A 12,709-nucleotide genomic window follows, 5' to 3' on the forward strand; every position below is an offset into this window, starting at 1 on the left:
TAGATATTCAAACTTTTATGATCATTACATAAAACTTCCTAATTTAAATTCTATGCGAAGTTTGTGAAAAGGGAGCTTGTGTTGAGGAATCTCAAATCATATATCGAAAAAGTCGATTACACTCCTGCTCTCAAAACAATTAAAACCTTATCTGATGCCAAGGAGAACCACCTAGAAGAAGAAGAAAAAACCTTTCTAAAGCTTGTATGAAAAATTCATTGGAAGTACAGAACACAACATCTACCGTATAAAAATTTAAAAGCTCATATGCGAGAAAAAATAAAACCACCGGATTCTCTAGCCATCCTCTTGAACAAAAATCTAAAAAGTTGAACCCTCAAATTTGGAAAAGATTGTATTGGAAACTTATTGAAATTCCGGAGACAAAAAGATTCTATGAAAAACTAAAAAGCTCATTATAAGAAATTTAAGATTGTATCACGCGCCATGGGTTCATTAAAAAGCTCATCTAGAAAATAGATTAGAAAAAACCTAGGAAAAATAATTGAAAGCGGATCTAAAGGATTTTTGAAAAAGATTGAAAGCAAATGATGCGTCCGTTAAAAGCTCATCATGGGATCCTTAAAAGCACATGATTGGAATGCTAAAATGTACATGATGGTTTGTTAAAAAGCTCGTTATGGGATCAACAAAAGCTTGTTCTAGGATCATTAAAAGCTCATCATAAGATTGTTAAAAAGCTCGCCATTAGAATTTTAAAAAACTTACAGATATTTGAAAAAAAAAATCAAAGTACATGAAGAAATTGTTAAAAAGCTCGTTGTGGGATAGTTAACAAGCTCGTCGTGGAATCATTAAAAAGCTCACGCAAAATAGAGAGAAACATTGACCTAGAATAATAATCGAAATCACGCCTCAAGGATTTTTTAAAAAAATGTACAAGACTTGTTCATTAAAAAATCATCATGGGATCATAAAAAAAGCTCATCATGGGGTTGTTAAAAAGCTCGATGGTTTAAGCTCATGATGAGATGGTGGAAATTCATGATGAGATCATTAAAAGCTCATGATGCGATCGTTAAAAGATCATGACGAGATTGTTCAAAGCTCATCATGAACTTAGGAAAATAATTATACGAAAAATGCATGATACTTTTTCTAGAAATATTGACTAATGGAAGTTCGAGAAGTTTAACCCATAAGAAAGCGCTTTATGTGGAAATTAAAAGCACATGATGCGTTTGTTAAAGAGCTCATGATGGTATCCTTAAAAGCTCATCGTTAGATAATAAAAAGCTCAAGGATTAAAAAAAATCATAGTACATGATGGGATCATTAAAAAAATCATTGTTAAAATGCTAAAAAGCTCATCATAAAGATCGTTAAAAGCTTATGTAGTATACACGAGGAAAAATGTCATTAGAAAAAAAAATTGAAAGCACATCTAACGATGTTTGAAAATCAAAAAGTACATGACGAAATTGTTAAAAATCTCATCATGATATCGTTAAAAGCTCATGTAGAATGGACTAGAAAAAATGAGCCTACAAGAATAATTGAAAGCATGTCTCAAGGAGTTTTGAAAAAAATAAAAGCACGTGATACGTTCGTTAAAAGCTCAGGATCCTTAAAATCCCATATATAATTAGAAAATTAAAAGCTCATCATGGGGTCGTTAAAAAGCTCAATGGTTTTTGGAAAAATTAAAAGCTCATGATGAGATCGTTCAAATCTCTTGATGAGATCGTCAAAAAGCTCATGATAAGATCATCAAAAGCTCACGATGCGATCGTTAAAAGCTCATCATGAACTTGGAAAAGTAATTGAAAGCATGTCTCAGGGGTTTTTGAAAATTAAAAGCACATGATGCGTTCGTTAAAAAGATCATCACGGGATCCTTAAAAGCTCACTGTTGGAATGCTTAAAGCTCATCGCTAGATCATGAAAAGCTCAAGGATTTTTTAAAACATCATAGTACATGAGCCTGCACGATATATAAGAGAAATTATCACGCATTAATCAACCTAGATTTAGTTGTGCTAAAGGGCATTTGTTCCATTCAGCATGCACAATAGATCAGCATGTAGTATTTCTGAGAAAGATGTTCTCAGTTACACCATTCAAGCTATTTTGAATTGAGATGATCAATACTGAAAATCCACCTTCTCAGGAATGACGAGCTGAAAATCCAGTCGGATCTTTTATTATCAATCTTGAATTTAATTTATCATACACAAATGCTTTCGTTAAACATTCAGAGGACCACATAAATAATTGTGAGGTGACACAACTGTACAGAAATTCTTGATAAATCTAGGCCCAGTTTTAATATTCAGAGCACCACAAAATGTAAGCCATCTCTTGTCTACACCATCACCCGAACTCACAAAACAATCTCATCCCCAATAACAGTTTTGTAGTACTGAAAAATGGCAGCAGGTACTAACCCTTTGTATGATCAGATTAGACTAATTCCACCCAAATAACCTGATTCAATAACAAATCAGCTCACAAATCTAACCATGTGCCTCCAATCCAGCCAAAAAAGCGCTACGATCCCTGAAGTTGATGCACAAAAAACAATGGAATCGGAACAGGAACAGGTGAAGCAAATGCTCAAAACAACTGGTACACTATTAACATGGAGGTGGTGGAGGTGTGTGTGTGTGTGTGTGGGGGGGGGGGGGGGGGGGGGGGGGAGGAGCACAGACCTGTCGTTGAGCTTTCAACCTCGAGGCTGCAACTTATAGGTCCGGTGGGGCTGCGCGGAAGCCAGACACCGACGTCTCGCGTCGCCGCGGCCAACCTCTCGGTGCTGCTGGGAGGCCCGACGCCAGGGTCTCTCACCACCACGGAGGTCTCGTGCTGTAGCCAGAGGATCACGGCGAAACGCCGGGGGATCTCGACGGAAGGGAGAACCGAAGGAAGAGGAGGATTTTGGGAAGGATGCCGAGATGGAGAGATTTAGGGATGCAGAGGGGTCTGGAGGAGGCGGAAGGGACCTTGAGAAATAAAAAAACTGAAAAAAGAAAGGGAAAAGGTGTGGCCAGGACAGGAAAGGACGCCGGACGCGAAAAAGGAAAGAGGAAGCGCACGCGTGGTCAGATTCGTCCGCAGCGCTAAAGAGTTCTTGTCCAATCTAACACCCGAGAGCACCAACTGAAGTTTAACTCAAATCTTGTTTGACTGAGAAACTACAAAACTAGCCGTCTTCCAGGACTGAACCGTGGACCCCACCCTGGTCCACGGTCCACGCCACCTGGCCACCAGGCGCCAGTGAGCCGCTCGTCCACCCAACCAAAAATACCCAACCCAACTACCTCTCGCTATCCGATTTCCGAGACCAAGCCCATCCAGAATTAACGGCCCAACCCACGGAACCATCCTCGTTCTTCACCTGCATTCGGATTTAGTCCCCGAATCCCTTTTGCACACGCCCTCCTCCTCTCTGCTCACCCCCAAACCAAACCCATCAATAAATTCCCAACAGATTTCTTTGCAGATCAACCACCGCAGAGAAGCAGATACGCACAGACGAGCGAGAGCTGATTCAGTAGCGGTAGATCCCCAAATCAGCGTCAGCGAGCTGCCCGACTCGATCCCATCGGCGGCGGCGGCAGCGGGGATCAGCTCTGCCATGATGGATCCGGAGATGATGCGGCTGGCGCAGGAGCAGATGCGCCGCATGTCCCCCGACGACCTCGCCAGGATGCAGCAGCAGGTTTCCTCTCTTCCCCACCTGACCTCACCCGATCCGTCCGCAACCCCGCCGCCGCGGATTCTGATCCCTGCGTCCGGCCTTGCCGTTTTGATCTGGGCTGATTCTACTGAGCACACGCACACACCCGCCCGTTTTGGTGTATTTATCCGTAGATCGGGAGGAGATCCCGCTCAATTCGTCCGCCTCTCTCTTTCTTTTTGGGATGTTGTTTAGAGCGAATCGTGTCGGGGTTCACGTAATCTAGGTTGCCTGTCTAGTTGAATCGGTATTGTATCACTGCTCAAGTCAATATTGGTGTCACTCCTTAAGTTCGTTGTGGAAAAAAAATTGTAGCTTGTGTGGTCTCCAGGTCGGGCTGGGTTTAATCTGACATGGTCTGGTTGCTTGATCGGTGACTCCAATGGAATGCTAGGTACAGCTGTTATAAACAACTGCGGGCTTGTGTAAACTATCTGCAGTACGAGGGCTGTTGCTCGGTCTTTTGCTGCAGAGTTTATGTTCCAGTGCTTAAACTATATGCATTAGGGTCACTATTTTTGGATAGACACATTTCTGTTCTTCTGCTGGTGGTGTCTGATTATGCTAACTTGTCATCATTTCATGCCTCGCACAGCTTGGTTCATGCTATTTTCGGTGTTCAGGCGGCATTTTCTTTTGTTTCTCAAAATGTTGTTTGCTACTGAGGTTGCAACTGACAATGTGCTATTTTGATATTTGTAGATGATGGCCAATCCTGACCTGATAAAGTTAGCATCCGAGAGTATGAAAAACATGAGAACTGAGGACTTCAAACGAGCTGCTCAGCAGCTGAATCAAACCAGGCCAGAAGAAATGCTTAATATGACTGAAAAAATTGCCAATGCTAAGCCTGAGGAATTTGCTGCCATGAAGGCCCAAGCAGATGCTCAAATGTCATATGCCATATCTGGTGCCAAGATGTTAAAGCAGCAGGTATGTTTAAGGTCCAGCATGGCCTTTTCTTTAACCAGAGAATGACCTTTTCCTACTCCTAGTTGGAAATTTGGGCATAAAGCTCCAAAATTATTTGTATAAAATACCCTTTTGTTTTTAAATAGTAGCACATCTACGTTTTTTCTAACTCAACTTTATGGAATAATATACCAAAGATTTACAACACCAAATTAGTTTCATTCTATTCATCAACCATCAAGAAATATACGTCTGTACTGTATTTATTTGGTATATTTTGTAGATGTTGATATATTTTTATATTAACCTAGTCAAACAGTCAAACATCCATAAGTTTGACTTAGGACAAACGTAAATATACTACTGTTTAGAAACAGAGTGAGTATGCTAATAGGCTCACACAGGCACAATTTTGGATCACTCTGAATGAATCAGTGAAAACTGGAAATGCATCACCTTCACATGGCTGTTATTTATAAAACGCTTTTACCAAGAGTTTCATTGAGAGAATCCTCAGATAGTTCAATGTTTTTGATAGTTCTGGTTTTGTATAAGAAACTACCACATCTCGTCATTTGTTTATTATATTAGTTATATTAGGTATTGAACTTTCCATGTTACGGATTTTCATCATATCACCCTTATTTGTTTGTTTTCTTTTGTTCCAGGGAAATGAACTTCATAGCCGTGGGCAGTACAGTGATGCCGCTGCCAAGTACAAGCTTGTGAGTTTTGAATCTGATACCTTCTTTTGAAAAATTGACATGCTTTTGGAAGACCCGCCAGTTTAATTTATATGTTCTTTTCTTGACCAGGCCAAGGATAATATGAAGAACGTACCATCGGCAGCTGGGCAAAATCTGCAGTTGTTGTGTGCCCTTAATTTAATGTCCTGTTATCTAAAATCAGGGAAGTTTGTGGAATGCATAAATGAAGGTTCGGAGGTTCTAACTTACGACTCGAATAATGTGAAAGCATTCTACCGAAGGGGTCAAGCATACAAAGAGCTAGGAAACTTGGAAGTAAGCTTTCTTATACTTTTTTGGGTGTATTTCTTTTTTCTTACTGCAACTATCTTTTATCCTTTTCCCCAACTATAATTGACTCAAACATGCATTCAGGCTGCTGTAGCTGACTTGAGTAAGGCCCATGAAATTTCTCCAGAGGATGAAACAATTGCTGAGGTTCTGAGGTATGGTTTGCCTTTGCCATCTAAGTGACAATTTTTTTTCTTGGTGGTTTTCTACTGATAAATTACATTCCTGATGCAGAGACACTGAAGAAAAACTTGCAACGGAAGGGGGAGTAGCGAACCTGCCAAAAGGTAGCTTCACTGATATTTAATGTTCTAGAACTAAATTATGCTGGTCTTTATATTTCATGCTATTTTTACACCAGACGCACATTCCTGTAGTTCAAGTGCATGTGGATGAAATCTCTGTGGTTGAAGGACTTAATTTTAGGTGTATTTATGATATTAGTGTGGTGCCTTTATTTGTGTTTCTGATGGATCTTGGGGGGAAATCATCTTAATGTAAGAATCATACTAAAGCAAGTAGGTGTGCCATGGACTTGATATAGCCAAACTATGATAGGAGTATAGAATTTGGTTTATGTAGAATATAAAATTCTACATTGATTGGATGCTGTTCTGATAGTGTTTGGGTTTGGTATTACTTAATTTGGCTTATCAAATCTTTTTTGGTGTTTTTGATTTGTTTTGAAGGAGTTGTAATTGAAGAAGTTGTAGAAGAAGATGCTTCAGAGCTGTCATGCACTCAAAGGAGTTTGTCTAGTGGGTATACTGTTTCACAGCCACATGAAGGAGCAGAAAACCCGAGGCAATCTGAGTCTTCAGAAAGTTTAAGAAATGATCCAGCTACCATCAGGTAACATAGGCCTTAACTCCTGATCCGTGTTTCTTTCATCTTATTTGATTGCATATCGGCATATTCAGAGTCGAGCACTTACATGTATTAACATGCAATGTTCTTGCATACCGTATCATTTATCTTGTTCTTAAAAAATGGGCCCACAGCAATAGATGTTCTTAGCTGCAATTCCTCCCTTATTTCTTCTCATTCTCATGTCATGTTTTGTGCTTTTTTTTATGGATCTGTCCATGCGGTCTATACTGATATCCTTATGCATGATGCAAATGTTAACAATTGATGATCCATTCAGCCATGGGAAATTATCATATATTGTCGTGCATGTATGTCATATGTATGCACCATGTAGGGTTCACATTCCAATGTAATTTTGTATCTGATTGCAAAAGTTTCAAGTTTTATGGACCCTTTACTTTTATCTGGTGTTACATTAGTAAAATGCATTAATTTATTCACAGTGCACTCCCTTCATTGTGCTTTTTTACAAAAAAGATGCATAACGTTCTTGTTGCTGGTCAATTTATCAGGTCCTTCCAAAATTATGTGTCAAATAGTGACGCTGATGGCTTATCACAGTTAGGCATGCAAGGAATGTCACCTGAGCTACTTAAATCCGCAACGGATATGATTGGCACTATGAAACCAGAAGAACTACAAAAGATGTTTCAGGTTGCTTCTTCTTTAAATGGAACAAACCCTGTTGCTCCAAATTTGGGATCTAATATGCCAGAAATGTCACCTGACATGGTAAATATGGCATCTAACATGATTGGAAAGATGTCCCCTGATGAACTGCAAAACATGCTGGATTTTGCTTCTAAAATTGGTGCACCTAGTAGTGCCCCCCTGAGACCAGGGAATAATTTGCGATCTTCATCAAGGGCCACAGCGAGTACGGATAACCTCCAACCTTCATCTTCGCAAAATGTTGTGGAGAATCTTGATGATGTAGTAAACAGCCAAAGGATGGACCAGCCATCATCCAGTTCTCCACCTTCTACAGCGGATATGCAAGAAACCATGAGAAATTCTATGAAAGACCCTGCCATGCGGCAGGTAAAAATATTTAACCCAAGTAATTATGTTTTCATGAAGTTTTTGCCTGTCACGATGCCAGGAAAAATGTAAGATTTGTGTCTGAACATCTTGATCTTTTTTGAATTAACAGATGCTTGCATCCATGATGAAGAACATGAGTCCAGATACGATGGCCAACATGAGTGAGCAGTTTGGTATGAAGCTGTCGAAGGAGGATGCTGCCAAAGCCCAACAAGCTATGTCTTCGTTATCCCTGGAGGATTTAGACAGAATGGTGAGAAGTCAATTACAAAAAAAATCCTCCCTTAATTTTCCATCTCTATGTGTGCAGACCACTTTCTTTATTTTTTTGAATACTAGCTGAAATGCCCGTGCGTTGGAACGGAACAACGACATAAAATTAGACGCTCGAAGACATGCATTAAAAAAATTCTTTGCATTTTTTGACGACCACCAAACATCCCTTTTAGATAGGTTTTTCAAAGATTTTGTCTATACTCTGATCTCTTAGAAGACAACATTAATTCCATTCTAAAAATTGTGTACTCCCTCCGTCTCATATTAAGTGCCAAAATATTACATGTATCTAGACGTATTTTAGTATATAGATACGCCCATTGTTAGGGAGGGAGTACAAAATTCTCCATAAATCATCTACAAACAAAATCGTGAAATCCTAAACTGAGGCCCTGTTGCGCCGCTCCACTCATATTTTCAGCAATTTTTCACAAGTTTGAACAGATAGTTTTTCGCCCATGCATTACTACATCAATAAAACACAGCACATGTTTAACATTGCCCTAATGACCTCTAGATTATCTCCAATCTTAACATTCAGTAATGAACAACCTAATTATTGCCCTTGAAGCGCACGCACACAAGCAGCAGCGCCCATTCCCTTTTTCCTCAGCATGAGCAGCAGCAGTGTCCATCCTCCTGTCTCTCAGCACGAGCAGCAGCAGCACCCGATCCCCTCATTCCTCAGCATGACTACACGAGCAGCAGCGGCTCTGCGCCATCCCCTTGTTTCTCAGCACAAGCAGCAACAACCCTTCCCTCATCCAAATCTCCCATCGGCGGCATCATGACCTCATCTTCCTAGTGCGCCGACGCCTCCCCATGTGGTGGCCCGACCTCCTCAATTTGGCGACCAGCGGTGGCCGAAACCGCGCGGTGCAGGCGTGCGGCAGCGGCAGAAGCGGGGCGACAGCGGCAGAGGCGGTGCGGGGTAGGCGGCAGTGCACAGGAGGGGCGGCTGGGCAGAGGTCGTGCAGCTGCTGGACCTGGGCCACGACGACGGGAGGGGCAGGGACCGGCGGGCCCAGCGAGCTCCGTCAGGAGGGGTTTCCTTTTTTTTCGCTCGGAGGCGTTGGGCCGACGAAAGTTTGACAGGCGACGAAACCGCGTGGTGGAGGGAACAGTACGTATTTTTTAGATAGGTATAGATATAGATATAGATACTGTGCTTTCTAGTAGTTGTCAGTATTCACTTAACAACAACACTTACACAGTTAGCTTGCCACAGACCACCTTATTAGTTTACACAATGTCAAGGTAGAATTTTACTGGTAGAATTATATTAACCTTTGCTTATTTTTCTCATTCAGATGAAATGGATGGAGAGAGCACAGCAAGGAGTAGAAGTAGCAAAGAAGACAAAGAACTGGCTATTAGGCAAGAAAGGCTTGATCCTTGCTATTGTTATGCTGGTCGTGGCCTTCATCCTCCAGCGTCTTGGATTAATCGGTAGGTGATGGCCCAAACATTCATGTTTACCAATGGCGGCGTGCATCCAAAGATCGGCTTCATCGTGCGAATAATTGTTCGGCATCCATGCCGTGCTAAACTGCCATGGAAAGGGCCAAAGAACTAGTTGGATCTGCGCCCTTTTACCATTTTGTTTATTCTTTCGTCGTCTGTGTTCATAAGCTGTAAGAGTCCTGTATTCCACAGTCAAAACGGAGAATAGAAGGAATTGGTGCGTTACTGTTATTAAGATAATAGGCTGACATGTAATGTTATGTGGATTGACATTATGTTATTCTGCATCTAAGGATTTGCAACTTTTTAGCTGCCCAACATGTTCATGGATAACAAACCAGAAGTTGTGGACCAAACTTTTTGGGGGCATTTCCTTTTCTTGGTGAGTACTACCAATTTCCATTATTAGCAGATAAAGGAAATATATGTTGTTTCCCTACAGTTGTGAGTTGGTTGTTTCAGGTATGATATAAATTAAACTCTCTGAGGGTTCGGAGGAAAATTTGAGGGGTTTTGCTCGTGGACAGGCAAGTTGAACATTAGTACTTCCTCTGTCCAACAAAAGATGTCTCAACTTTGATTAAATTTGAATGCATCTATACGTTAAGTCATGTCTAGATACATCCAAATTTTGACAAATTTAAGACATCTTTTGTTGGATGGAGGAAGTAATTGTTTGGTTGAAAGTTTGTACCTAGAAATTTGGTTGCCTCTTTTTCTATTGCTGCATCGTGATTGATGAAACGATGAATGATTTCTTATCGATTCAACGACCGCATACAGGAAACGGGGCTGCGTTATTTTCACGACAGCCTCCGGCCACCTTTATTATCAGGGAAGTCGGGCCAGGCAACTTGCCTTTAATGTTTAGAGTGATGGCGTCGCAGCGATTTTTGCAAGGATATGTTGATTCGTTGCTAGCAATCAAGCAGTCTCCATATGCTGATCATATATCTAGTTTCCCGTAAAAAATCTTACGGTTTCGCTCCTTCCAAATCCCCCACTAAGCATTGATCATGCAGCCTTTCATTTTGCATTTGTCCTTCTTTGGGAGGCCGAGGATGAGGGTTTCCTAGTTATCATTGATGGATCTGGACGTGGTGGCTTGACTCCATCTCTGATCATTGATGGATCTGGATGTGGTGTCGATGACTGGCGTGGCTTGACTCTTAACTCTGAATGAATCCCAGCACCTTGTAAGTGAAGCTGCAATCTCGGTCGAGATGAAGGATGGTTTCCGGATGAATCCTGCAAAGTTGCAGATCGTGTTGTGAGACCATCCCCGGATTGCCAAGTTGAGTCTGCATTTGGGCTCCACCTGTGCCTTCCAGATCTTGGCAACCGAAAACATGGGGAAGGAGTGCCAGAAGGAAGGATGAAAGATGGAAAGTTCCAATCGATCAAGGAATCAACCCCCGGTAAACCGACGCCGCCATGTAGGTGCCCGAAGGGGTCCACCGCCAGGAGATATTGTCGTTTTGAGTGGTTATGGGATTGCATCCATATATGGCTAGAATACTCTACTCTCTGGCCTCCCATGGCCACATATGGTGCGAACCCGAAGAAACGAACTTTGGAAAAGGAGAGTATTTGCACCATATGTGGCCATGCTGAGGAGGATTCTTATCATGATACTCTTTGTGCTTGTCCTCATGCTCGTGCCCTTTGGCTGGCCATGCAGGCTGTGTTTGGAATATGCCCGGCGTTCATGAGCTGGCTGGGGCAGGTCCGGATATGGTGAAAGCTACGCCAAAGATCTTTGCTACTGCTCACACTTTGGAGGGTGTGGGACGTCCATGTCATGTGTGCCATGGCAGAAGCCGGAAGCAGGCTGGGTGAAGCTTAATTTTGATGGGAGCTTCGTTGCGGCGACAGGCTCTCACCGGGTGCTTGCTGATATGATTTTGCATCATCATTCGGGTGCAGTGTTGTTTAGCGCTGTATGTCGTCTCCGCTCGTGCTAGGACGCCATGGAGGCTGAGCCTTCCGCATATATGGAGGACTGGCCATCGCCCTCCAGCACTCAGTTTTACCGGCCAATTCATGTTGAAAGAGACAGCACTCAGGTGATTGCTCTCCTTCGTGCCTAGAGGCCGGGATCGTTCCCGTTACAGTAGTTTGGTTCAAGAAGTGAAACAACTCTCAGTTTGATCACCAAGGGAGATTAAATTCGGCCACAGAGTAAATTCAGTCCCTGATTGGGAACATTCTCCAAGATATTCGCCATATTTGTTCTGGTTGTAGGAGTGTGGTTTTTCTCCTGTAAGTAGGAAGTGTAATAAGGTATCTCATGAACTAGCTCAGGTAGCTAAGAGGGGTGTAGCGGCGACAATTTTGTGCCTTGAGACACCCCGGATTGTGGACGAGCTCCTCGCGGTTGATTGTAATGGTTTACTGATCATCAATAAAACTCCCTGTTCCCTCTAAAAAAAACTCTCGGTTTGATCACCAAGGGACATTAAATTCAGCCATCCAGTAAAGTTCATAAATCTTAAAATAGGGTCAGTCACCACTTAGGGGGCTATACAAGGTCGAGTCAACGTAGGGCTTGTTGGTTGTGGTATAATCTGCTTAATGAATCTTCCTTTTTGCAAAAATAAAAGTGGTCAATCCACTGTACTAAAATAGTGATTTATTATTTTTCTTTTTTCACTCCAGATGATTTGAGATTAATTTTGAAGGCTAATCTAGCCAGGTGTATATGATGCACCTGGTCTTTCAAGAAAACAGGTCTCTTGGGATTATTTTCTGGTTTGACGTGTGACTGGGGGGTGAGCATAAAAACCGATGACCAAAACCGAAAAGACCGGTTAGATATTTGGGTGAAAAAATTTATAAACCGAATTTTACTCATTCGGGTAAGGCGAATAAGACCAACTTCATAAAAAACAACCCATTCTCCTGACCCAACACTAGTACAAAACAGGCTATATGCGACCTCTATCAGTGGCGGGTCTCTAAAACCACTGATGACCACCCATCAGTGGCGGGTCGAAAAAACCCACCACTGATGGCTCACACATGAAATCCAAAAAACCAAAAAACAACCCATCAGTGGCAGGGTTTATATGGGTTTTATAAACCCCGCCACTGATAGCACCCTATCAGTGGCCATGCTACCAGTGGCGGGTTTTAGTCCAAAACCCGCCACTGATGACCCCCCTATCAATGGTGGTTTTTAGAGAAACTTGCCACTGATGACCCCCCCCAGGAGACAACTGAAATTTAAAAAATTTATAACTAATTCATAAAAAAGAGACAAAATTGATTCTTTTTTGGTGAAGTTACATATTGACATGCAAAACAATATTTCTCAATATCATTACACATTTTCGGTTTAAATAAGTGATTTTCCATTTTCTAATGCAAAAATTGGAATATTTTGTGAAGCAAGCACCATTTTTGT

General features: G+C 41.8%; 1 protein-coding gene and 1 long non-coding RNA gene across 2 annotated transcripts; one reads left to right on the plus strand and one right to left on the minus strand.

Annotated features, from left to right (window-relative positions):
* Positions 1–2,134: 2,134 nt before the first annotated feature.
* Positions 2,135–3,092, minus strand: LOC104581719. Its single transcript, XR_729831.3, has 2 exons — positions 2,673–3,092; positions 2,135–2,520 (listed from the first exon to the last, which is right to left on the minus strand). It is a non-coding gene; the product is annotated as an uncharacterized LOC104581719 (long non-coding RNA).
* Positions 3,093–3,323: 231 nt separating this feature from the next.
* On the plus strand, positions 3,324–9,672 carry LOC104581720 (outer envelope protein 61). Its single transcript, XM_010230067.3, has 10 exons — positions 3,324–3,682; positions 4,403–4,633; positions 5,281–5,337; positions 5,428–5,634; positions 5,734–5,804; positions 5,884–5,936; positions 6,339–6,501; positions 7,032–7,560; positions 7,673–7,816; positions 9,150–9,672. Exons 1-10 carry the CDS (start codon positions 3,599–3,601, stop codon positions 9,294–9,296), a joined length of 1,686 nt encoding a protein of 561 aa, XP_010228369.1. The 5' UTR covers positions 3,324–3,598; the 3' UTR covers positions 9,297–9,672.
* Positions 9,673–12,709: the final 3,037 nt, after the last annotated feature.

The sequence above is a fragment of the Brachypodium distachyon genome, chromosome 1 (genome assembly GCF_000005505.3).
Source record: "Brachypodium distachyon strain Bd21 chromosome 1, Brachypodium_distachyon_v3.0, whole genome shotgun sequence".
NCBI classification, from domain to species: domain Eukaryota; kingdom Viridiplantae; phylum Streptophyta; class Magnoliopsida; order Poales; family Poaceae; genus Brachypodium; species Brachypodium distachyon.